This window comes from Malaya genurostris, chromosome 1 (genome assembly GCF_030247185.1).
Source record: "Malaya genurostris strain Urasoe2022 chromosome 1, Malgen_1.1, whole genome shotgun sequence".
NCBI lineage: Eukaryota > Metazoa > Arthropoda > Insecta > Diptera > Culicidae > Malaya > Malaya genurostris.
In genome coordinates, this window is record NC_080570.1 from 14,249,587 (window position 1) to 14,277,542 (window position 27,956).

At 35.3% G+C, this 27,956-nt stretch overlaps 2 protein-coding genes across 5 annotated transcripts in view; one reads left to right on the top strand and one right to left on the bottom strand.

The window, feature by feature from the left end:
* The window catches only part of LOC131432989 (papilin), a 221,649-nt gene that overhangs the window by 110,480 nt on the left and 83,213 nt on the right, over positions 1-27,956 (bottom strand). The window contains exon 2 of one of the 4 annotated variants that reach the window (XM_058599701.1): positions 4,803-4,824. The exons of the other annotated variants lie outside the window; for them this stretch is intronic. The gene's annotated coding sequence lies outside the window, so the exon portion shown is untranslated. The remainder of the gene's footprint in view (positions 1-4,802; positions 4,825-27,956) is intronic. 4 annotated transcript variants of the gene reach the window in all.
* LOC131433052 (cuticle protein-like) lies at positions 3,622-22,478 on the top strand. Its single transcript, XM_058599799.1, has 3 exons — positions 3,622-3,648; positions 3,733-4,278; positions 21,662-22,478. Exons 1-3 carry the CDS (start codon positions 3,637-3,639, stop codon positions 22,217-22,219), a joined length of 1,116 nt encoding a protein of 371 aa, XP_058455782.1. The 5' UTR covers positions 3,622-3,636; the 3' UTR covers positions 22,220-22,478.

Consider the following 27,956-nt stretch of genomic DNA (forward strand, 5'->3'; position numbering starts at 1 on the left):
TGTCGAGACATGTTTTCTAAGACGTTCTTTCAGCAACGCCCAAAATTTGTCAATTGGTTGAATTTGCGGGCAATGTCTTGTGGGTTTATGTATTTTGAAACGAAAGTAACATTTTTTGTGGTACACCATTCTAACATTTATTTCACGTAATGGTAAAACGCAAGATCTAGTCAGAGAATAGGAAGATTCTTCTGGGTTCGAATCGTGGGTAGAAATCGGTTTTGTAGAAATTCCTTGACCTTCCTTCTTGATACTGAAGCAGTTGTGAGGAAAGATCGAAACAGTTGTGAGGAAAGATGGCAAAATCTGACCGCAGCTACAAACAGCTTTCCTGATCATAATTTTTTTTACTAACTATTTCGACTTGAATCGATATCTCGGACTGGTTCAAAACTTCCTATTGTGACTTCGGTAAGGATTTGTAATCGAATTTCAAGTAGGTTGAATCGTCCGTTATTATGCAGATCGAATCTCTCGCAAGCATCGAATCGTATTTCTTTAGAACTCTGAACCTGGTGGATGCTTATTTCTAACTGTGTATTAATGCTTCGGTTTTTTTTTAGATTCGAAGATTCAAGCGTAATACGAGTATGAACAACATTCGACTTTGAAGTACCAATTATTTCGACTCCATCCCGCATTGAATACTCTTTGTGTTTAATTATCTACCACGCGAAGGAGTTTCATTTCGATGCTCCTTGGTAGTGGACGCAACTAATCTTGGCTAAAAATAAAAAATCTGGCGAAATACTACTCAGAGAAAGTTTAAAATAAAATTAAATGCTGAGAGGATTATATCCCTACAGATGTGTAATTATTCATTACTAAAATAAAGCGGAATCTCACTGGAAAAGATTTTCTTTTCAGGGATTCATAATTAACTAGCTTACCATATGCTACAAAATTAAATTACAAATAAATTGAAATGAGGTAGACAAATAACAATTTGTACAAAAATGAAACAAGGAAACGACGTTAATTAAATATCTCCACTCGATTGATCTCACTATACTGTCATTCAAACCCGGGTTAGCCGAACTATTTTTTCGACCCGTTTTCGGTTTATCCTCAAAGGTGTTATCTTCAATCTAATCGCGCTAAACACGGTTTTCTCACTAACTCTTTCCATTTTTGTTAATTTTCTCATTGACAGTCCGGGTTGTGTGCACCATTTGGGTACAATATTAAGACGTTCTCTGAAGCTAAAACTCATTATGAAACAAACTAATGGAAACGAATAAACGGTTACACAAGTGGTGAGAGAACGATGTAAACAACAGAACATCATAAGCAGTTGACAGACCCTCTATAATTGCGAAATGGCAGTGGTTTTCGACTACATCCTTACGTACACCCTTACTAATTAGGAAAAATTCATTTTTGGGCAAAACTCAACTTAATCTCCTTTAAGAGGCCCACAATCAGTCCAGCGCTTCTTTAACATTTCAAGACCTTTCTTGTAGATTGATTTATCTTTGGTCTCGATATAAGCGTTCGTTTCAGCGATGACTTTCTGGTCGGAGTGGAATCACTCTCCTTGAATCCAGTAAATAGGTAGTAGTCGCTAGGGATCACACTCGGTGAGCATGGTGGATGCGGTAGTCCAATTCAGTTTAATCCATGGTAACAAACAACTTTTTTTCTTTTTCATTCGGAGTCGTTTCTCACCGATTGCTTTCTGCAAACACATCAATTGACCATGTAATGCTCGCTATTTGATAGTCTTACTTTTTTAAAGGTAGTTGATGAGTGAAATTCCATGAGCATCCCAAAATACTGAGGGCAAATCTTTGTCGGCTCACATTTGCGTTTCTGGCCGCCTTGGACGATCTGCAGTTCACTTGGCTGACTACTAGCTTTGACTCCGGAGTATAGTGATGGATCCAGCTTTTTTCCATTGTCACATATTGACGCAAAATAATCCAGTTTATTTCTGCAAGACAGCTCTAAATAGCGCCAAGAACCGTTTTCGGTTCACCATGAGCAAATGCGGCACTTACTTTTACAACAACTTACTCATAGACAAGTTTTCATGCGAAATGATGTACAAACTGCCGTATGAAGACTTCAAGATGTCGACTATTTAGTGCAATTTCGATTTACGGGTCTCAAAAACGATTTGGTGAATTTGGTTCTTGGTGTAATTTCCTCGTTTGACCGGCGATCAACATGTTTAGTGTCAGTACGAGCACGTTTAAACTTGGAATACTTCCGACAATGATTGTGTTTTTTTATGGAGCAGAGTCCTAGTACTACTTTTCACTTTTTAACTTTCGTCGAAAGGTAATGATAACTCAACACATTATTTCCCAATTGTTTTGAGAACATCAAGCCTTGCGCCACTTGAATCACTGTAACTCGTGGACCAAACATCAGAAAGTCATGGAATTTTGAAAAGTCATTATCATGATAAATTATACAGAAATTTTGTTGGGGACGCCATCTATGCATCAGTCCTTGTGAGTTACTTGTATTTAGAATTTAGCAGAAACCGAACCTCAATTCAGATACTTCCGATATTAATATTTAACAATCAAATATAAGCAAAGATTTTTTAGACTTCATTTGAAAAGGATTTTGGTCTTCTATTCGACAAGACTAATTCAATTTTGGTCGAATTAAAACATAACTTTGAATGACGAGTTCAAAAGAACGCTGCTTTCCACAGCCTACTTTTCATTACACAGTTTTCTGAGCGTTGAGAATGAAGTGACAACCTAAAACATGTGATGATATTTGGCACAGCCTACTTCTCCCTGGATTCAGAGGCCACTGCTTTATGATATGAATATACCATTGTCATTTGTTTCTGATTGCCAGCCAAACTCGGACAGCTCGATGTCACACGAGGCCAGCCTCCGCACAACCTGTAATTGACAGTGACCCTCAACCATTTCGCGCTCCTTGGAACGGGGCGTGCGCTCGCACGCGCTTTGGATTACAACAGATCAATCATCGAAAATCTCTTCGCTTGCAGCAGGTGTAACACCTGCACCATCGGATCCCGCAAACAAGTTCAGTTCCCTTAAAAGAGCCCTCCGAGAAGGGCATCGGCCGTCAAACAATGCCGTTCTTTCCAAGCAATCAAACCCCAACTCGGTCCGAGACCCTAAATGAACAACGTCAGAGGTCGAATGTGCGTGCTGTTTTTTGTTTGATGTCATAAATAGATCCGACCTCCTCTCCTCTTCTCTCCTTCCGTCAGTCTGTTTCATATCAAACTTCCTCGGCTGGCAACACGCAGTTGGAGGCTTGTTTTCGGTGGCTGAGTTATTATTTTTTTAATTCAGATTCGGATTGAACCCTATCAGGGCAAAACGGGCTGGAAATTTTGTACGGTGAGCTCCGGCGTTTTTAGAAAAAGAACCAGCCAATCAACTATTACTCCTTTGCCCGGCCGCCGCCGCAGAACTTTGACTCGTTGTCTTTTGCTCTTTGAGTCACGTGTAATTCAAGAGCACCCTGCACCCTGCCGAAACCGGAAAAAAAACTTTGTGCGACGACCGCGTCTTTCTGTCGAAAATTTTGAATGAGCTAATCAAGCAGCGCTATAAATTGACCGAATCGCTTCGATTAAAGCACAGTTTGATCGATTGTTTAGTTCTGTGAACAACCCACTTCCAGCGGACAACAAAAATGGCATTCAAGGTGCGTCGGATGTCGGATTTGGCATTTGGATCTGTCGGAAAAGTGTAGTGATTTTGGAAGTTATATTTTTTTTGTGTTTTGCAGTTTTTGACCTTCCTCGCCCTGGTGGCCGTTGCCCGTGCCGGAGTTATCTCAGCTCCACTGTCGTACGCAGCAGCTCCAGCTCAGCTGGCTTACGCGGCACCAGCCCAAGTCGCATACGCTGCTCCGGCTCATGTGGCCTATGCTCACGCTCCAGCTCCGATTTCCTACGCCGCTCCGATTGCCAAGACCATCGTTGCTGCCCCGATCGCGAAAACCATCGTCGCTGCCCCGATCGCCAAAACGATCGTTGCTGCCCCGGCCGAAGAGTACGACCCGAACCCCCAGTACTCGTACTCGTACGGAATCTCCGACGCCCTGACCGGTGACCAGAAGAGCCAACAGGAATCCCGCAACGGTGACATCGTCCAGGGATCGTACTCCGTCGTCGATCCGGACGGTTTCAAGCGCACCGTTGACTACACCTCGGATCCACACAACGGATTCAATGCCGTCGTCAGCCGGGAACCGATTGCCGCCGTCAAGACCATCGCGGCCGCTCCGGTTGCCAAGATTGCCATCGCTCAGCCAGCTGTCTATGCAGCTCCGGCCGTAGCCAAGACCATCCAAGTTCAGCAGCCCGTTGTCTACTCGGCACCGGCCATCGCCCAGCCTGCTCCGATTTCCTATGCCTATCACCATTAGGCACAGGACACTAGTCAACCGTACCTGAGAAGTGGCTTTCCACGAACCTCCACCACCGTAAAACAATGAATTGACATTAAAAAAATTATCCAATAGAAGAGAACGTTTAACACCAAAACAAGGCTATTAAAAAAAAGTACCTTTTTCCGAAATAATATTCCTTCCCGTGAATCGCTGTCATCAAAGTAGGCTTGTCGGCATTAGAGTGACATTCGGGTTTTCATTAAACCCGAATGGATCAAGTTAAAAACGTTACTTTTCGTCTTCAATTCATCTGTGCGTTATTACCTCAACATTACATGCCTAGTGTGTACTATTTGTTCGATTTGAACTGCTATACCCTGATTAATCGAAGACGAAACGTAAAAAACAAAGATGGAAACTTTTGCTCTACTCTACTTTTGCACGCGAAAAAAGAACATTTTCACCTCTGAGGGTTTTTAAGGTTACCTGTGAATGAGAAGAAAGAAAAAAGTATTATTATTTATGCGTTTTAGAACAAACAATTTTATTCAAAGTTTTAAACAAATCACAAATTCTCAACCTGCCTTGGATTCACAATTTTGCACATAGAGCCCGAAAAATTTTATGACTCGACAGTTTCCCGAACCAACTCAAAATTAAATCCTCTATCGGAAGACTAAATTTCCCTTGGAAAAAGTCATCAAAAACGGCCGAAACGTCGGGCAATTTCATAAACAAATCGTTTGCCTATTTCCATTTGACTGAGAAAGCCGCACTTCTTTCCGATAAAACTCCAAATCAGTCAATATATACAAACTTGAGTTAAATCCTCTGTTGAAAAAAAGGAGTCGAATTTGGTTTTTTAACACCCATTTTCTTGCTAGGACTTGTGTGTAGCGTATGAGAGCGGGTCATATCGCCGAAAGCCATTTCGCCGAAAGTCGTTTCGCCGAATGCCATTTCACCGAAAGTCGTTTCACCGAAAGTATACCGAAAGTCGTTTCGCCGAAAGTCCAAACCTGTAACCGCCTCGTTTGCCCGGTCTACTTAAAGCTAGGTTTCTATGCTTTAGTTACGTCCGAACGAGCGGTAGCGAGGTCGGACAGCACATGAATCAAAACGATGTGGCGTAGCCGCATTAGATATTTTTTCATTTTCACTTAATAAACGGAAAATATCACCTACATTTGCCTGGTAGATACACCTACGCAATTGCTTTTATGCTTAGTAGCTAAAGTTGACAAGTTTTCTTGGGAACTACTTTCTGAGGTTCATGAATCAATCTTTATTCAAGAGTACAACAATCAATCATTATTCAAGAACTACAATGGTAGGTCAACAAAACGGACGTTACCGCTATCATTTGTCGTTTGTCCTCAATGTAAATCAATTCTAATTGCGATTTCAAGACGATTTCAGGTTTCGGCGAAATGACCCTTTCGGCGAAATGGCATTCGGCAAAGTGACCCGTTCGGCGAAACGGCATTCGGCGAAATTACCCTTTCGGCGAAATGGCGTTCGACGAAACGGCTTTCGGCGAAACGGCTTTCGGTGAAACGGCTTTCGGTGAAATAACCCTGATCCGTAGCGTATTTGTTCGATAATTTATTTTTCCAGAAAAAATTTAATTTTTCGTCGTTCAATCTAAACGTAGACCATTTAATATTCGACGTTGCGACCCTTTTAAAGGTTTGCTGTTTAAATATCGAAAGAAACCTGTGATTTTCCATTGAATCAGATGTGCGAAAACGCATCCATCATGGATAACGGGAACGGTTATAGCGTGATGGATTTGTCGATGCCTTTGTATCACAAAGAACGGAAAATCATCACAGAATAAACACAAGTCACTCAGTAAGTTTGAAAACAATTTGAATCAGGAAAATAATTACACTTTTTAAAATATTCCGAAACCGGTTCCCAGATGGAATCAGTCATCGATGTTTGGAATATCAACAAAATAATGTTTTTTCCCTGAAAAAGACCTACACTGAAAGGCGAAACGTCGGATAGTAAACAACATGCGTTTTTTTTTCTTCTATTAACTGAGAACACTCAATTTTGTTTCCACCTTCACTGCTTGAAGCTTTTCAATGTTTTTTTAGAGTTTCTCAATAAATAATTATTCTAGTTCTTTGTACAAGATTTGACGTATTTTTATTATCTTTCTAATTTAAAAATTTGTGGTATTTATTGAAATGAAAATCTAAAAAAAATCTTGAATGTTTTTAAGTTCTGTCATTTTGAGAACTTGATTTTAGATATTTCTGAAGTCATCGTTATTCCTATTACTATTCCTATTACTATTGCTATTATTATTACTATTACTATTACTATTACTATTACTATTACTATTACTATTACTATTACTATTACTATTACTATTACTATTACTATTACTATTACTATTACTATTACTATTACTATAACTATTACTATTACTATTACTATTACTATTACTATTACTATTACTATTACTATTACTATTACTATTACTATTACTATTACTATTACTATTACTATTACTATTACTATTACTATTACTATTACTATTACTATTACTATTACTATTACTATTACTATTACTATTACTATTACTATTACTATTACTATTACTATTACTATTACTATTACTATTACTATTACTATTACTATTACTATTACTATTACTATTATTATCACTATTACTATTACTATTACTATTACTATTACTATTACTATTACTATTACTATTATTATCACTATTACTATTACTATTACTATTACTATTACTATTACTATTACTATTACTATTACTATTACTATTACTATTACTATTACTATTACTATTACTATTACTATTACTATTACTATTACTATTACTATTACTATTACTATTACTATTACTATTACTATTACTATTACTATTACTATTACTATTACTATTACTATTACTATTACTATTACTATTACTATTACTATTACTATTACTATTACTATTACTATTACTATTACTATTACTATTACTATTACTATTACTATTACTATTACTATTACTATTACTATTACTATTACTATTATTATCACTATTACTATTACTATTACTATTACTATTACTATTACTATTACTATTACTATTATTATCACTATTACTATTACTATTACTATTACTATTACTATTACTATTACTATTACTATTACTATTACTATTACTATTACTATTACTATTACTATTACTATTACTATTACTATTACTATTACTATTACTATTACTATTACTATTACTATTACTATTACTATAACTATTACTATTACTATTACTATTACTATTACTATTACTATTACTATTACTATTACTATTACTATTACTATTACTATTACTATTACTATTACTATTACTATTACTATTACTATTACTATTACTATTACTATTACTATTACTATTACTATTACTATTACTATTACTATTACTATTACTATTACTATTACTATTACTATTACTATTACTATTACTATTACTATTACTATTACTATTACTATTACTATTACTATTACTATTACTATTACTATTACTATTAGTATTACTATTACTATTACTATTACTATTACTATTACTATTACTATTACTATCACTATTACTATTACTATTACTATTACTATTACTATTACTATTACTATTACTATTACTATTACTATTACTATTACTATTACTATTAATATTACTTTTTTATTTTGGATTGAATATGTTACTCTCAAGTTTCCATTTTTGTTTTTTTTAATTTTCATAGTTATGCGGTTTTTTTGTTTTATATTAGAAATGCACGAAACGTCGAGATCTGGTGTCAAAAAATAAAAAGAATTATGTCAACTGTTCCGAATGTTTTCCCGAGATAACACCAGAACATTTGACATAAAAAAACGTCCCAAAGTCGATATTTCTAAAATAAAAATAAATTCGATGTAATACCAGATCTTGATGTTCCATGAATTTTCAAAACATCTGGAAAAAAAATTTCTTCAGTTTTCCGGTTTTTCTCCTCCGAAAGACAATAAACAAATTTCGTCTCAACTCAAACGAATGTTGACGGGTAAATTTTAGCTATTTTAGCTGCTTAAAAAACCTTTCTATCGAGTCCTGCACTGAAAAAAATAGACTTTATAAATTTAAAATCGATTTACAAATTTTTGATTTCGATAAAATTTCGCCCCAATACAGGTGATTATAGTCGCCACCATTTTGCCCCAAGACAGGTGATTATGGGCAGTTTTGAGGGAAAAAAAGTTCTACTATTTCGATAATCATTTCCTGATCAAACTTAATTTTTTATTGAGTGTCTTTTTATCAAAAACTAAACAAAACTGAAAGTGTTTACCATCCAAGATTCCAATGAAACTCAATTTGTGAGAAAATAACACCGAATGCCCTATTGCCAGTTGTTCGATATTAGCAAAAAGTATCAGTGCAGAATAGGAAAAAGTTTTTATTAGAAAAATTAGAATTTTTCCATAAAAACCTTTCCTCTTGCTACATATGAAAGATTGACAGGAAACGAAAATATCTATGTTGTGATAGAGTTTAGTTCGAAAAACAGAATGACTTTCGTAATATGACTTCGAATTTTTTAGATCAATTTTTTCAGTGTAGGGTTTAATAAATAGTTTTTTTTTTAGTTTTCGCAAAAGTCGTGAAAAAATATTTGGAAACGCTCAAGTGGGACTTTTTGTCGAATCCACCGTATTCTCTCGACCTTGCTCTTTCTGATTACTGGTTGTTCCGACAAATGCAGCACGATTTGACAGGTCATCGGTTCACTTCTTTCGCAGAAATCTACGTTGGGACAAAATTTCGTTCGAAAAAAGAATGGTCGTTTTTCGTAATTTAACTTCAAATTTTTAAGATAAATTTTATTAGTGTAGAGTTCGATCAGCAGTGTTTTTGGTATTTTTGACAAAATTAGACTAAATTAGCGATCATCACTAGCAAACCTAATTTTTATAGTATTAATCACTTTTCGACAATATTTTTTGCAAAAAAATGATGCCCTTTTAAGAAGAGAGTCAAGATCAATTTTTGCAAAACAGAGTGAACAAAGTATCGGAAAAGTTTCATTCAAATTTGAAAGAGAACGTTGTCAACTGCAAGTACGATTTCGTCAATAGAATTGCTGGAGAGACCGACTTTCGAACGAAGCCTCGTAGACTCATAGTTTAATATACCATTCGAGTCAGTTCGACGAGATCAAGTTCGAAGATCAAATGGCAGTGACTTCTGGTTCCGGAGATATGAAGGCATAACCGACAAAACGCGTTGTTTTTTATCGCTCAATTCTGTCAGAGATGACTCAATCAATTGTAACAAGCTTGAGCTCGTTTGAAAGCTACTATTGGGCCATTGATCAAGATCGAAGATCAAATGGCTGTCACTTTAAGAACCGGAGATATAATGGTATAAGTGACATAAGCGTCAAAACGCGTTGGCTTTTTACACTTCATTTTTCTCATAGATGACAGAACCGATTTTAACAAGCCTAGGCTTGTTTCAAAGCTTCCATTTGAATTGTGGATGAAGTTCCAAAAACCAAGGGGTTGTCACTTCTAATTCTAAAGATATAATAACATAAGTGACGTAACCGACTAACCGCATATTGTTCATCGGATAGATTTTCTCGCAAATGACTCAACGAATTTCGATAAACTTATTTGAAAGCCAACAATGTCAATCAAATTTGGAACGGTAATGGCGAATATTTCTGGTTCGAGAGATGTAATGATATATAACACATGGGCTGAAAAGTCTCGGGCCTAACACATAGATGGCGCTAGTTTTATTACAGTCGCCTTTTTCCAGTTAAAACTAACCTTTAAAAGACAGCTGTTAAAATTTCATGACATTCTAATAATTAGTTTGTGAGTTATTGTGCTAGGAGTAACGCTACTTTTGTTACTTTCAGAACAATGGATCAAAAACAATTTCATGTTTTAAAACTCCTAATACCAAGCCTCAAAAAAAGTTGGAACGGTAACTTTGAGCTGTCATAGCTCAGCTGTTTTTCAACAAATCTCAATAAATTTTACACCCTCGAATTTTGTACAGTTCGCAGATTATTTTAAGTATGTCATTATTGACAATCGGTTAGGAAAAATCAATTAAAATGTGATTTTTCCCGTTCTAAGTTTTTTTTTCACGCACAAAATATGCCCTATCTGCATTTATGCGGCACCAGCATTGTGAATAGAATTTTGAGAACTTCAACTTTCTCGCGTCATAACTTTGTTGTTAGTCAACCGATCTTCGAAATTTGTTCACCATTAGAATGGTACTAAATTGGAATGGTACTATTTCTGAAACATAAAATGCACTAAAACATACGTAAAAAGCACTAAAACGTACGTCTACCTAAAGTTATAGAGAAAACTGTAAACAGAAGACCACAAAAAAGATGGGATTTTTTACAATGGTCGTAAATATCTCTGAATTCAAAGCGATGACCTATATGTTTTTATACATTATTCGATTGCTAGTCAACCCAGCTACAATTTATGCTAAGCTGACGTTTTTGCACCATCAAAAACAACCTGAAAATATACAGTGTAAATGTAAATATTGACAAATATTACAAAAATAATTTTTTTAACATATAAATCAAAAATGAAAGCGATGACTTTCACATTTTTTGCTCTAAATTGTTAGAATCATTATCATAAAGATTGTTTTGATGAATAAAATTATATATTCTCTCAAAACAACTAAAAAATTGGTAGAAATACATTCAATTTCTATCAGCGGAACTATATTGCCTAAAAATTTCAAGCCAGAACTAATTGAGAAGAGAATTGATTAATATAATTTATAATTTTTTATATTTTGAAATCAATTTATTTACGATTTACTCAAAAATGGAGGCTTAGATTTTTGTGCTGTACTAAAGAATGAACACATAGATCCAAATAATTTGTATGTACATATAAAACAAACTCAATTGATATCTACTACAATTTTGAATTTGCCCAACATTTCCGTAGAATCTAAAAAAAAAGGTGCAGGATCGGAAATTTTAAAATTTCTGTTATGCCTTCAACGTTTCAGTACACACTCTAACCTCAATTTACGCGCAAAGTCGTGGGTGCGTAAATTAAATTTCGCGTAAATTGAGATTTTATTGTATCAAAATATGTTTTCATACTTCTATCGTTTGCAATCAATAGAAACTAGAATTCTAAGAGACTCATAATTTGAATTTCACCAATAGATTTTTAGTTTTTAGATAAAACGGAAATTCTTAATTTTTGCGATGGCTTTGTACAATAAGAAAGTAGAATTTGAACTCGTGGTGTAATGATGCCTTTCTATTCATCAACTAGTATAACCTACAGAGTAAAGCAGTTCTCAGATCAATAAGACCATTTCTGAGAAAACGAAGTGAGTTCCACTATTGCAGGTACTTTCGAAACAGGAGTCCGGGAACCGGTACAATCGAAGTCGGTTCGAGAAAAGTCTGACTGGGATCTATTTCCGAGTCTATAGTCACGATATCCGGTCGTTAATCGAAAACCGGGAATCAGAAAAGCCGACATCAATTTGTTTGGCCGTCTACTGACAATGACTATCGATTGGACAAGTTTTGAGGTAAGTTTGGAAATTAGTTAACGTGTTTTACTTAGCGCTTTTAGTAACGGTATAAATATTCTAATAATTTTCACCCTGTAATTCCGCAACCGGTTGTCCGGAATTGTTGTCGGCTGAAATTCAGGAATTCAATATGGGACCACGAGACTTTTCATTTGAACTTATATTCGTTTGTGAAAATTTGTCAATCCATAGCTGAGGAAAGTGAGTGAGATCCATTTTGGAATAAATGAACACATTTTCCGGTGCTTTCGGAATCGGAAACCTGGAATCAGCATAGCCAGAACCGATTTATTTTATTTGTCCACTGATAATTACTACCGATTGGAATAGTCACGCGGTTAGTCTAGAATTTAATTTATGTTTTTTTGTTTCGCCACTTCAAGTGACTGTATTAATTTTCAACAGACTTCACCCTATAATTCCGGAACCGGAAGTCGCATTCTGATGGAACGTTGGAGTTTTATATAGGACTATGAGACCTTTCATTTGAACCGAATTTTGGTTAAATCTTCCACGCCATCTCTGAGCAAAGTGATGAAATAATTTGAAATTGTAATATTTATACTAATCACCTTGTAATTCTGTAACCGGAAGTTGAATCGAAATGAAATTCAGGAACTTTGTATGAGACATTTATACCTTTCATTTGAATCTAAGTTTGTCAGAATCTCTGAGAAAAATTACTGCACTTATTTTCATTTTTTTTTGCACATATCATCCTGTAATTCCGGAACTGGAAATCGGATTCGAATAAAATTCAGGAACTTTATACGGGGTTACAAGACCTTAGACTTGAATCTAAGTTTTTGAAAATCGGTTCAGCCATCTCTGAGAAAAGTGAGTACAAAAAAAATGTTACATACATACATACATACACACACATACACACATACAGACATTTTGCGTACTCGAGGAACTGAGTCGAATGGAATATGACACTTGGCCCTCCGGGTCTCGGTTCAAAAGTTGGTTTTCACAGTGATTACATAAGCTTTCCATATGAGAAAGGCAAAAAGTTTTGAAAATTTCTGTATTTATGCCGTTTGTTTTTAGATTCTCCTTAAGAACATTGAGTTTAATTTGTTATAAATAATCGTGAGTATTAATAACAATAATTAAGTGTATAAAAAGTGTATGTCACCGCTTGATTTTTTAGCATTTTGTAAAAAAAAACTAAAATTTGAAATTTTTTAGTGTTCGTCATTTATTTTTAGATGTTTTGAATATAAAAAACTGCCAGTTTAGCCCTATTTGTAACTGGTTTTATTAGCAATCCAATGATGTATAAAAACATATAGATCATCGCTTTGAATTCAGAGATATTTACGACATTGTAAAAAATCCCATTTTTTTGTGGTCTTCTGTTTACAGTTTTCTCTATAACTTTAGGTAGACAACTCTATTTTACGTATGTTTTAGTGCATTTTATGTTTCAGAAATAGTACCATTCCAATTTAGTACCATTCTAATGGTGAACAAATTTCGAAGATCGGTTGACTAACAACAAAGTTATGACGCGAGAAAGTTGAAGCTCTCAATATTCAGTCGCGACGTTGATGCCAAAGGAAACAAAATTAGATAGCAGATAGGGCATTTTTTGTGCCTGAAAAAAACCTGGAACGAGAAAAATCACATTTTCATTGATTTTTCCTAACCGATTCTCAATAATGATATACTTGAATTAATCAACGAACTGTACAAAATTCGAGGGTGTAAAATTTATTGAGATCCGTTGAAAAACAGCTGAGCTATGACAGCTCAAAGTTACCGTTCCAACTTTGTTCCGGGTTTGGTATTTGGAGTGTTAAGGCGGATTTACTGGGGTTTGTGATTTTTATTTGTACAACTAAAGTCCATGGTCTAGTCATCGGGAAGACATACGGTAGGAACTTATGTCCTCATGTTATGGTATTTAATTCTTACTTTAAGTTGTCTTCTCAATTTTAATTTATGATAAATTGTTAACTACTCATGAAATGTTTAGAGTTATGAGTTTTTCTCAAAAAAAAAAAATCCTACTTATCGTAATTTAGTCAATCTGAGAAGCAGTCTTGCTCTCTGCATGTGCTTGTAGGAGGGAGCTTAGTTTGTGACCCGACTCGTTTCAGCACTACCACGACCACGACGAACCCACGAGAAACCATTTCAATAGTTGTAAACACTATTCATAACAATTCAGCAATTTTCTGAAACGTAAACCATCGAATCGAACAATGCGACAATGGCGGAAGGTCGTTCACTTTTCTGCCGGCTCATGCAGTTTGGAACCGCTTTTTTTTTTGGGTTGTCATTCCTATTTTTGTTCCCTTCCTCACATCCCCTTTCCACTGCCGGTTTTGGTGTGTCCTGCTGGCCTACCGCCGACCGATTGCCATCAGTGAGCTTTGACTTGACATCATCAGAGACTGCGGCGCCTCCCACCCCCCCCACCCCCCCCCCGCCGATCAGCAACAGTCTCTTCACCTCTAGTTGTTTTAAAATGGGTAGAGTGAAAACCACCTTTTTGTCGTATATGGCCCAGTTAAGACCGACGGGGTTGTATCAGGTTGACCTTTACTACGGTGTGTGTACGGTTTTATCTCTTTTGTTTTATGCCAACCAACCAACCAACTAACCGGAGGCGATCCGTCGAATCCAGTTCCAGTGCGAGCGGTAGTTCTTCAGTTCTTCGAAGTTCCGCACGGATATTGGCAGGCAGTGTCAAAACCTGAATCGGAAACGATACGACTGCTGCTACCCTGGCGACCACTGAACTTTCATGGCTCACTTGGATCTGAGTGCTCTTGAGGGCTTTATCCTCCCGTATCGGCATATGAATGTGAGTGTCATGAAAACTTGCTTCGCTACTCCGAAATGTCATAAAAACGCGTAGTTTCTTCAGTTCTGAGGAAACTTTATCACCGAGATAAAAAGGGCAAACTTCCAGAGCCGAAGTCGATTATAATAACGACGCGAATGGGCAAATGTCAGACGAGTCAGCAAAATTCTTCGGTATCTTTCGAACAGCACCAAAAGAACTGAAGAATCAACGAATCTCATCTCGTAACCATCAACCGGAATTGGAGTGTTTGTAAATTAAGACACTATTGCGGGCGGCGGCGGCGGCGGCGGCGGCGGCGGTCGTTTCTTAATCGTTAGGGGGTCGTTAGGGTCACATTCCCGCGTGCACGTGTGTGGCTTCAGTTCCGATCCGGCAGCCAGCATAGCGGTGTTGGGTGATGATAAGTAACGTGATCTTGTTGCGTTGTTTGTTCGCGCCCTCGCTCTCTCCTCCGACTGTCCGGCGATCAATTAAAGGGCGGATTATATGTGAGGCACGCGTCTGGCACCGCGAATGCTCAATGCAGATCAATTCCGATTCAGAAAAACAGAAAAACGAAACGGCTTTCAGCTGCCAGCAGGGGAAATTTGATACCAAAATAAATTGTTATTTATGGCAACCGCTTGGTTCCGCTTTGTTTCTTTTTTTTCGAATGATTTTCTGTTATTTTAGTTAGAGTTCCAATTTCGTTTCAGCACTAAATGACCCGACCGATTAGTGTTAAATTCAATCTACTGATTGATGTTCATTCCTGGCTGACAAACCGGAGCTTACAAAAAAACAATAATAATAAAACTCGATCGGTAGTAATTTTAATGTCAAGGCCATTACTCACTTGGCAAAGAAGGCTCTGAGTTTTACTCTCTCAGACACACGCACAACCAATCTTGTGTCAGGTGGGCTTTGAGACGCACGCATCCAAACCCAAACCCGTTCCCGCGTAAGTAAAGCACGCATCGTCGTCTGTGGTCCCAAATGTGAAGGTCAGGGCCGTCAGGGCGGGGCATTTTGCTTTTTTTTTTGAAGATCCGACGGACGAAAGGGTAAACTACTGTTACGGTTCAACAGTTGACCGACTTTTGTGACCCACACGGGTGCTCTGCTGATGCAATCGGCGTACAGTACAGGTACAGTAACTCGACTCGCGGTAACGAGCAGTGGCCGAAGTGGAGCAGGTTTTTTTCTAGGCGCTTACTTGCGCTTACAGATATCTCTCTCTCTTGGCTAAATGTCGCTACTGTTGCTTAAACTGGCCGTTATGGGATGATTTATCTAGTTGTCACGGTTGTCGGCCGTAGTCCTGAGTTTGATGATTTTTTCGAATCAAAAAAGTAAGGTCTGGGCACAACTTTGCATTCTGGAACTTGACTTTCTGTAGGGATCTCAATACGGGCCCTCTTCTTTTAGTTAGCAAACAAAAAGACTTCACTCTATCTTGGATGATTGAACGAGCAAAAAAAGGTCCCAAAATGTTTTCCGGTCCCCTAAAAAAGTCCGGGCCCGGAGGGATTCCTCCCTTCCCCCATTGTTGTTCAGTATTAAAGATTTTTAGTTTTTTAGTTTTATAGTTTTCAGTTTTCTAAGCACTTTATTTTTTTAGTTTCTAAACTTTTTTATTCTTCAGTTATTCAGTTTTATAGTTTCCTAATTGTTAAGTTTTATAGTTTTTAAATTGATTTTCAGTTCATATATTTTCTTATCCTTTTAGTTTTCAGATTTTTTTAGTTTTTTCATTTTTCAGATTTTTAGTTTTCTGGGTTTTTAGTTTTCTAGTGTTTTAAGATTATTTTGTTTGTTAATTTTATTTAGTTTTTTTTAGTAATTTGAAGGGGAAAAAAGCTTGCTTTTACACCCAAATTTATGCTAGGTGCACATAACCATTTTAACTTAAGTTTACGTTTCGTCTTCGACTTATCAGTGCGTCAGCAGATTTTGCGTCAGCAGTATTTTAGTTTTTTGGGTTTTCAGTGTTTTAATTATTCAATTTTTCATTGATTTAGTTTTCTAGTTCTATAGCTTTTTTAGTTCTTTAACCTTTGGTATTTTAGATTTTTAGCTTTTTTAGTATGTTTATTTTCTATTTTTTTCAGTGTTCTAGAGTATTGGTTTCTTAGCTTTTTAAATTTTCAGTTTCAAAGATTTTTAGTTTATTAGTTTTTTTAGATTTTTAGTTGCATAGTTTTTAATTTTCTAAGTACTTTATTTTTTTGGTTTTCAACTTTTTTTTTATTCTTCAGTTATTCAGTTTTATAGTTTATTAATTGTTGAGTTTGATAGTTTTTAAAATAATTTTCAGTTTGTATATATTCTATGTTTTTTAGTTTTCAGATTTTTATTTTTTAGTTTTTTTAATGTTCAGATTTTTAGTTTTCTGGATTTTTAGTTTTCTAGTGTTTTAAGATTGTTTTGTTTGTTAATTTTATTTAGTTTGTTGGTTTTTTGGGTTTTCAGTGTTTTGATTATTCAATTTTTTATTGATTTAGTTTTCTAGTTCTAAAGATTTTTTAGTTTTTTAATTTTTGGTATTTTAGATTTTTAGTTTTTTTAGTATATTTATTTTCTACTTTTTTTTAGTATTTCAAAGTATTGGTTTCTAAGCTTTATAATTTTCCAGTCTTTCAGTAATTTAAATTTCTAAATTCTCAGTTTTCTAGTTTTTCTAATTTTTTTAAATTTATTCTATTAGTTTTACAATTTTTTAAGGTTGTTTTTCTTGTTTTTTTTTGGTTTTCTAGTTCTTTAGTATTTAGTTTTCTGTTTTAATTTTTTAGTATTTAGTTTTCTAATTTATTAGTTTTGATTTTTTATTTTTTTTATTTTCTGGTGTTTCAAGTCTATTTGTTTGATTTTTAAAATGTTCTTTTTTCAGCAATTTAATTTTTCAGTTTTCTTGTTTAAATTTTTTTTTAGTTCATTGGTTTTTTAGATTCTCAACTTTTTTTCAACTACGCTTTTTTTCAGTTTTCTTTTTTTTTATTCAATATTATAATATAATTTTTAGACACACTGCTTAAGCTCTAAGATGCCAAGGGTATTTACTACTCCTAATTACGACTAACTTAAAACTAGAACAGTATCATTATGTAATGTAGTATCGGGGTAGCGGATTCTCGAGTATTCAGCTTTCAGCAGGCGACTATCCATGTTGGCCGCATCCTTCGGCCCGTGTGGGTCCGCGAGAAACGAAGGCCCGGCGGGTGGCCCGCATGCTGGTTTTCGACTGGAGCGGTCTTCCGTGGACGATGATGGTGATGTTGCGGAAGAGAATGAAAAAAAAAGTAAATATTGTGGAAACGGGGTAAAAAGGGGATGTGGGAACAAAATGTCTGAAAACAACAGAGATCTAATTAGTTGCCATCGAGATGGTGACGAGACAGGGAAGGGGGAATTTTCAGTTTTCTTGTTTTTAATTTTTTTTTAGTTCATTGGTTTTTTAGATTCTCAATTTTTTAGGGTTTTGAAGTTTTTAAGTATTTTATTATTTTATTTTTCAAATTTTAGCTTTTAAATTCTCTAGTTAATTGTTTCTATTTTTGTTTATTTTTTCAGTTCATCAATATTCTAATTTTTTGGTTTCCTCGTTTTTTACTATTTCTGTTTTTAAGTTTTTAGTATTAAATTGTTTCAGCTTTTTAGTTTTTTATTTATCAGATTTTTTGTTATTTTTCAGATTTTTAATCTTCTTGTTTTTTAGATCTTTAGTGTTTAATGTTTTACTTTTATAATTTTGAAAGGTTTTTAGTTTTAAGCTCAGTTTTCTTAAGTTTTTCGTCCCAGGTTGGCGGTTCAATGCATAGGGCACTGCGCCTATGTTCGAGCCCTGACCTGGAAGGACTCGTAGTGTCAGTAGGATCGTAGTACTAGCCATGCAATGATTCTGTACGCTAAGAATCGGATGCGAAGTCTGTTGAAACAGAAGGTCAAATTCCTCTACAGGAATGTAATACCAAGGCTTTGCTTTGCTTTTCTTAAGTTTTTGAGTTTCTTCGTGTTTTTTCAGTTTTCATGTTTTTAAGCTTTTTAGGTGTTTAGTTTTTTAGATATACAGTTTTTTAATTTTTCAACATAGTTAAGTTTTATAGGTTTTGATTTTTATTTTCGTTTTTTGTTTCTTACTCTTTTTTGGTTTTTCAGTGTTTTCTTCTTGTTAGTTTTTAAGTTCTTTGGTTTTTAAGTTTTTTAGTTCTCTAGTTTTTTAGTTTTTCAAGATTTAATTTTTTAGTTTCTAAGTTTTTTAATTTTTTTCATTCTAGCTATCTATTTTCTTAAGTTTTGTTTTTTTTTTATGTTTTAGTTTGCAGTTTTCTAGCTCTTCAGTTTTCTGTTATTAAACTTTTCAGTTTTTTTAGTTTTCTAATAATTTACTATTCTCTATGTTTAGTTTTTTAGATTCTTAGTTTCATAGTTTTTAGTTATTCAGTTTTTTATCTGTTTTGATAATTTTTTTTAGTTTTTTTAGTTCTTTTGTTTCAGTTTTCTAGTTTTAGTAAAAACTCTAAAACTAGAAAACTTGAACAAAAGAACTAAAAAAACTAAAAAAAAATGATCAAAACCTTTCACTTTTTAGTTTTCTAATTTTTTTGTAGTTTATTTTTTGGTTTATTTATTTTTTATAGTATTTAAATTTACCAGATATTATTTCTTTTAGATTTTTTGGGTATTAGGTTTTTAAGTTTTTTTTTATTTTTCAGATTTTTAATGTTTAAATTTCTTAGTTTCTAGCCTTCAGCTTTTTAAGCTTTTTAGTTTCTAAGTTTCTTGGTTTTTAGTTTGTTAGATTTTTCTTTTTTTTCTTTCAATTTTTTAGTTTTCTAGTTTCTGAGTTCTTTTTTTTGCAGTAAGTTTTCTTTAAATATTAAAAATTAAATTGAAAATTTTATTCAATGAAAAGTATTTTATTTTATTTTTTATTTTTAATTTAATAGTTTATTAGTTTTTTAGATTCTTAGTTTCATAGTTTGGTAGTTATTTAGTTTTCAAGTTTTTTAGTTTTTTAGTTCTTTTGTATTGGAGTTTTCTAGTGCTTTGGTGCTTTTAAGTGTCATATTTTTAGTTTTTTAGTATTTAGGTTTTTGGTTTATTTAGTTTTTTACAGTATTTAAATTTTGTAGATTTTTTAGTTATTATGTTTTCAGGAATTTTTATTTGTTTATCAGATTTTCAGTTTTCAATATCTTAGTTTTCTAGTTTTTAGGTTTATTGTTAATTTTTTTTTTGTATTCTTGGTTTTAGGATTTTTGTTTTTTTTTCATTTTTTATTTTTTAGCTTTTAATTTTTTTGTTGTCTAGATTTCCGTTTTTTTTAATTTTTTAGTATTTATTTAATTTTTGTTCACTTTTTGAGCCTTTCACTTTTCTAGTTTTTTATTTCTTAGATTTTTAAGTTTATTGATTTAGTCTTGTTTTTTTTTTTTTTATTTTATTTTTTTTAAATTTTTTGTTGTCTAGTTTTTTAGTATAATTTTCTAGTCTAGATTTTTAGTATAATTTTTTAGTTTTCTAGTTTAAATTTTTGTATTTTAAGTTTTTTTTGTTTGCTAGTTCGTTTTGGCTTTTTAATTCTTTAGTTTCTTTAGTTTGAGTTTGTTTAATTTATTAGATTCTTCAGTTTATTGTTTTATCGTTTTTTTAGTATTTCATTCTTGTAGTCTCCATAGATCTTTAGTTTCTAAGTTTTACAATTTTCTAACTTTTTAGTTTCTTTGTTTTCTAGTTTTTTAGGTCTTTAATTTTTCAGTCTTTTAGTTTTGTTTTATGTTTTCAGTTTGCAGTTTTTAAATTTAGTTTTTAGTATTTAGTTTTTAGTATTTAGTTTTTAGTATTTAGAATTTAGGTTCACATTTTTAATTTTTTTATATTTAGTTTAGACCAAAGTTAATAGAGTTCAAATCAAATCAAACGTGTATATTTCGATACCACTGGATTCCAAGTCAAGAGAAGATTTTTACTATGATGCAACAAATAACAGATACCTAATTATAACTATTAATACAGTACACAGCATAAAATATTAAACGAATCAGAAACCAGCCTCGACTGCTCCTGAAAATCCTATCAAGCAACGACGACGACGGTAGCCGCCCCATGAACCCTGAACCTTCGTCATCGTTCTAGCATTCGTTGGTGAAGTAGTAGTCGCCATTTCTGTACACTCCTTTGCATCTGAGAGCTTCCGCACCGCAGATCAAAAGGGGGGAGGAAACCAAGCGCAGAGACAAAAGACAAACCAAAGAAGAAGAAGAAAAAATAGCACAGCAAATCACGCAAAAATAAAATGATCGTTCACCTTTTACTACGCCTAGTACTCATAGGGTGATTCACGTTCGAATGAAGTGCGGCAACTTTCGGAGCAACCCACGGTGATCCTGAGTTAGCCTACCGAAAAAATGCACCGATCTGTCTTCCGTCAGCCACTCAAAAGGCGGTCCGCTCTCTGCACGTGCGTGTGCTGCGCGGACCTTTCAGGCGTTGTGACCTTGCCGGCTTAAGAAGAGTTGCTTGCCGCCGTGTAGCAATTTTTTGGCCCGACCGCTGAAGGGGACTCAGACTCTTGTGACTTGACCTGACGAGAGAGAGCGCTTGTGAAGGTGGTCCCCAGGTCGTTCACGGAGTTGCGGGATGTGTCGGGTGCGGAAGGACCGCGATCAAGCAACCAACCAACCACTATAAATGGGCCGCGGTGGGTTGATTACGGCACAGTTCCATCGATTGGTTAGTGCTGTGAACAACAATTCCTCCCTAGAATCAACAACAAAAATCATGGCTTTCAAGGTGAGATGTGCCCCCGCCGCAAGTGGCCACCGGTTCATTCGTGTGTGTGTGTGTTTGCAATCGGTTAAGTGATGGAATCAGGACGGTGATGCTGATGCAATGTGATTTGCTTTTTGTTGCAGTTCCTGACCTTCTGCGCCTTGGTAGCCGTTGCCCGCGCTGGAGTTATCTCGGCTCCACTGTCCTACGCTGCCCCAGCCCAGGTTGCTTATGCTGCCCCCGCTCACGTAGCGTATGCTGCCCCGGTAGCCAAGACACTGCTTGCCGCTCCAGTTGCCAAAACCATCGTCGCTGCCCCGGCCGAAGAGTACGACCCGAACCCTCAGTACTCGTTCTCGTACGGAATTTCCGACTCACTGACCGGGGACCAAAAGAGCCAGCAGGAATCCCGCAACGGCGATGTCGTCCAGGGTTCGTACTCCGTCGTTGATCCCGATGGTACCAAACGCACCGTCGACTATACCGCCGATCCACACAACGGATTCAACGCCGTCGTGCACCGTGAACCGTTGGCCGTGAAGACCATCGCGACTGCTCCGGTTGCCAAGGTTGTCGCTGCTGCCCCCGTCGCCTATGCCGCTCCGGTGGCCAAAACCATCAGCTATGCCGCACCGGTTGCCAAACTGGCCGCCCATGCTCCCGTAGCTTATGCCGCCGCTCCAGCCTACGCTTACCACTGAAAACCGCACCGCCTAGCAACCAATCAACAAGACTGTCACAGCAGTATGGACGCAGCACGCAACGCAACAACTACAACCCATACCTGAGAATCGTATCGTTTTCTTTTTTTTTGTTTACTTTTAATGCCTGCTTTTTAACCAAGGCGAGTTCAGCCCCGTTCTCGCCGAACTGTAAAAATACTTGAATGCTGAAATTATTTATTACACTTTTTTTCTGTTTGTTTATTTAAAATACAACAATGTATTGTCAATGAAGCTACTTGGATGGATTTTTATTTTGCTCGTTACTCCTCGTTTCGCAGGGCCACTTGGCGATGTGAAGTGTGCTCTTGCGGCATTTTTACCATAAGCCTGCTGGGATGACTTTTGAAGGTGCGAATCAGAATCAGAAGGCCGATAGTTTTGACAGTTTTGAGTCGACCGAATTTTTTTTTTGGACTCATTGAAAATGGTTTTATGTTTGCATCTTGAAGAACGAATCGGATGTCGGGTCGAATATTTTATTCCTAAATCAGCAATATCTGTATCCACCAGCATATGCCGAAAATAGTTTTTTTGAAAGTGTTCTGCAAGTAGCGGAAACTTTGTGACTGCTCAGGGGTTTATGTAGAACGGCTAAGTGGCATAACAGTCCAACTTAAACTGTTTTGCTCTGACGAATCGAAAATTAAACAAACAGTAAAACAATATACATATTGCTTGGCTTCGACCAGTTTTGTAGATTCTCAATTAACAGTAGATTCAAACTTTGTAAAATTAATACTGTTGCTTTCTATCCTTTACTCGCTGCTCTTCGATCCATCCTTTTTACTGAATATTTTTTTCAATTTGTTTTACTCTAGTGAGCGTGACATTTTATTCATGATTATCGTCTTTCTCTTCTCTTCTATTCATTATTTATATTTTACTCGCTCTCATTTACTCTCTATTCTGCATCTTTTATTCTTTATTCATAACTATTCTCTATTCATAAAACTACTTTTTTATTCCTTTATTCGCTTTTCATTTTTTTATTTTGTTCTATTAATATTTTACTCTTTTCTTACGGTTCCTTATCCTATTTCCATGTTTTTTGTTCTTTTTTCTTGATTGTTAACTCATTATTCTTCACACTTTATTTTTCAATCAATGCTTTTATTGTTTCTTCACCTCTTTCATTATTTACTAACAGTTCGGCTGAAAAGTTCGTATCGTTTAATAGAAACAAACATTTTTTTGCCAAAATTCGTTTTTATTATTCAACATAATTGCCATCAGAGGCGATACAGCGATTATAGCGATCTTCCAACTTTTCGATACCATTTTTGTAGTACGATTTGTCCTTTGCCTCAAAATAGGCCTCAGTTTCAGCGATTACCTCTTCATTGCTTCTAAATTTTTTACCAGCGAGCATTCTCTTGAGGTCTGAGAACAGGAAAAAGTCACTGGGGGCCAAATCTGGAGAATACGGTGGATGAGGGAACAATTCGAAGCCCAATTCGTTCAATTTCAGCATGTTTTACATCGACTTGTGACACGGTGCATTGTCTTGATGAAACAAAACTTTTTTCTTCTTCAAATGAGGCCGTTTTTTTTAAATTTCGTCCTTCAAACGCTCTAATAACGCTATATAATAGTCACTGTTGATGGTTTTTCCCTTTTCAAGGTAGTCGATGAAAATTATACCATGCGAAACCCAAAATACAGACGCCATAACCTTACCGGCCGATTGTTGAGTCTTTACACGCTTTGGGTTCGGTTCATCGCGTGCAGTCCACTCAGCTGACTGTCGATTGGACTCCGGAGTGAAGTAATGGAGCCATGTTTCGTCCATTGTTATATATCGACGAAAAAAATCGGTTTTATTTCGATGTAACAGCTCCAAACACTGCTCAGAATCATCAATTCGTTGTTGTTTTTGATCGATTGTGAGCTCACGCGGCACCCATTTTGCACAAAGCTTTCTCATATCCAAATATTCGTGAATAATATGTCCAACACGTTCCTTTGATATCTTTAGGGTGTCAGCTATCTCGATCAACTTCACTTTACGGTCATTGAAAATCATTTTGTGGATTTTCTCACGTTTTCATCGGTAACAGCCTCTTTTGGACGTCCACTGCGTTCATCGTCTTCGGTGCTCATATGACCAGTACGAAATTTTGCAAACCACTAACGAATTGTTGTATCGCCCGGTGCAGAGTCTGGATAACACTCATCAAGCCATTTTTTGGTATCGGCGGCACTTTTTTTCATCAAAAAGTAGTGTTTCATCAACACACGAAATTCCTTTTTTTCTATTTTTTCACGATAACAAAAGTAGCTTCACTCAAAATGCAATATCTCACAAACTAATAATCAGACAGCTGTCAAATTTATACACGTATCTTTTGAAGGTTGGTACGAACTGAAAATGGTATGGATTTATTTCTAGTGGCGCCCGTGTAGTGCACTTACATAGATATGCATAAGTTTTGAATGTTCATCGAAATGGACAAGTCGTAACAGAGTCGACTTGTCCATTTCGATGAACATTTAAATCTATTTTACGCGAAGGATACGCACCAAATAAAAAAACGATAGCATGAAAAATCGCGTTTCTTTTTTTAAATTCGCATAAGAAAAGCCACAAAACTGAGAGACAACTTCGTCTTGAAAAATTATGAGTTTAAAAATTCATCTAGAAAAATGCTTTGCCTTTCTCTATAGAAAGGTTTTAGAATTGCTGGAAAACCGACTTTCGAACGGAATTTTTACCACTCAATTTTCTTAAAGATTACTCAAAAGATATCAACATGGCTCATTTGAAACCTACTATTGGGGACGGGTACAGCGTGATGGATAAGTCCATACCTTTCACGCATCCCACCTGGGTTCGATTCCCAACCCCGCACATAGGATCAGAAAGTTTTTCTGATCCGAAGAGGCGAATGACCTTAAGGTTAAAACCTCTATAATCGAACAAAAAAAACCTACTATTGAGCTATTGATCAAGTTCAAAGAACAAATTGCTGTGACTTTTGGTTCCGGAGATATGATGGTATAATGACGTAACCGACAAAACGCGTTATTTTTTACCACCTTATTTTCTCAGAGATGACTGAGCTGATTGCAATAAACTTAGGTTCGTTTGAAAGCTACTATTGAATTGTGGATCGAGTTTGAAGCTAAAATGGCTATCACGTCTGGTTCGGGAGATATAATGGTATTAGTGACGTAAGCGACCGTTGTTTTTTACCCCTCAATTTTATTTACATAATGACCTCGTAACGTAACATAAAGAACTCATTTTGAAAACTGATTTAGACTGCTGCCCTACTTCCTATACAAACGCAATCTCACGAAACCGAATGGTCCTTTTAAGGACTTTAAAATCATAAACGGTCCTTTTCAGAGCCCTAAAAATGACAAAGAACTAATTCAGAAAGTTCAAAATATCAGCAGTAGGATCTCGATGGCCACATTTTAGTAGAACAAACACTACCACTAGACTGTAATGCTTAGATAAATCTAAACGAAGAGATAGTTTACGGTGAAAGGATCTAGCACGAAATTTCCAATAATATTATAAAGTGTTTATTGCTCTAGGTAGCTGGCTGCCGAGAACAGTATTAAAATTTTAATTTCTTTTGTTTGAAATAAAATAAGAGTTGATATAAGCAATTTAGAGCGGAAACGAAATAATAATGTAAGCAATTATATGAAATTGGTAAGCAAATCCATTAGTAATCAAATAATTAATTATTAAAATTTCTACGGAAGGGTGACTGTCCTCTTGAAGTGGTAGATCATGTTGCTCTCAGCCTACGGCCATTTCATCGTGAATGCATTAGAAGCCGCAAACAAACTAATTTGATGAAGATCCGTGTTGTACTGCTTTTCTTTACCCTATTCTGCTAAACGGCTTTCGGCAAAATGGCTGAAACTAAACTTTGACTTCAATGATTTCACAGCATCAACGCAATGGCTTCGATACTCTAATCAGAACTTTTTTTGTGTGTGGTACAGTTCTGTTAACTGAGTGTATCGTCGCATCGCTTCCATGCACATGCTGTCCGACCTCGCTGCTGCTCGTTCGTTTGACCTAACTAACCCAAGGAAACCTAGCATTGAGTAGACCGAACAAACGATGCAACTATATGTTCGAATGGAAGAGGCCGCAGCTTTCGGTAGTGAATCGGAGCTTAATAGTCTCGATTTTCAATGCAATAACCCGGTCGTATCCGGTGAAATGACTACCGGACACCTCATGTAAAACTGCAGAATTTTTTTATATCGTTTTCATTATCATAAATTATAAAAGAAAAAATATGATATTTTGAAAGTGTTAGGTCGTACGGGCTCCCTGGAGTAATGAATTGTTTCCATTGATTTTATAGACAAAAAACTTTAAACGCGTTTTTCTCGAAAGCAGATTTTGAAAGTCCGTGTCCATCGTCATTCATAAACTACTGCACCAAATTTTTTTTCAAATTTTACACACACTTTCTATATTTAAAAAACCAGACCCCAACGTTTTCCTTTTCGTTGTTTGTTACTTTGGGGAGATTTTACAGCTACAAAATGGCGGATTTTTTGTGAAAAATAGTAGTTTTCACTTTGAACAACCACCAAAAATTAAAAATTAAAAAAAAAATAAAAATAATCGAACAGAAACGTTGTAGTGTAGAAAATCCGATCCCCCCCCCCCTTTAATCTAAACCCTATACATTTACTCTTCAATCGTCAATCTTAAATCTTCACTTTTAGCTCTCAAATATTCACTCTTTATTTTTCAATCTTCGCGCTATTGGTATTGGTTCTGCACTCTTTCTCTGTGACTCTTCAATTCTAGCGCTTTTTCTTTTTTTCACATATTCTGCCAACTTCACTCTTTACTTTATACTTTTCATGTTTTACTCTTTTTTTATTCAACAATACATTTGTTGATGATAACATAATATTACTTAATAATTATTCATTCTTCACTCTTTACTCCTCATTTTACTCTGTATTATTCATTTTTTCATTCTGCACTGTTCGTTCTGTATTCTCTACTCGTCGTCCTTTGCATCATTCTCCGTTTTTCATTTTTCACTCTTCATTTTTCTACTCATTCTTTATCCTCAACTCTTCATTCTTTACTTTTTACTACGTTTCATTTTTCATTCTTTATTCTTTATTCATTATTCTTCATCTTTCACTTTTTATTTTCCTAATAACTAATAACTATTCATTCTATACTCTTTTCTACTCATTATTTACTATTAGTTCTTTGTAAAACTTAAGTTAAGGAAGAAAAGTAAAAAGTTGTTATTCTTAGTCTTCATTGTTAATTGCAAATGAAAGGTCTTGAGATTTTTCAAAAAGTCCTCGAAAAGTTTATCCAGATCCGACTTCCGTTTCCAGTGTTAAGGAGTGTATCGAAAAGTAGTTAGCAACATTGATTATTGAATAAAAAAGCGAAAAAAAAACATATTTTGACATCAGTTTTCGATGTATTGTAGAAAAATTACATTTTTATGCATTTCACTGATTATATTGAAGAAAATCCTAGTTTCTGTGAAACGCTCGCACTTTGGACTTGACATTCTTCATTAAATTCTGCACATTTACTTTTGTGACGCTGCTGGTGACAGCTGTCTAGTTTTTTTGAACTCCTGCATGTTTTGGGACACTGTACCTTCCTTCCGAAAGTGCCTCTTGACAATTGCCCAATACCTTTCAATTGGCCGAAAATCCGGGCAGTTCGGTGGGTTGATGTCCTTTTCCACGAATT

Excerpts from the sequence above, each read along its gene's own strand:
- LOC131433052 (XM_058599799.1), top strand. Across the intron at positions 4,279-21,661 it reads CAGCTGTCTATGCAGCTCCG|TTCCTGACCTTCTGCGCCTT; the intron begins GCCGTAGCCAAG and ends TTTTTGTTGCAG.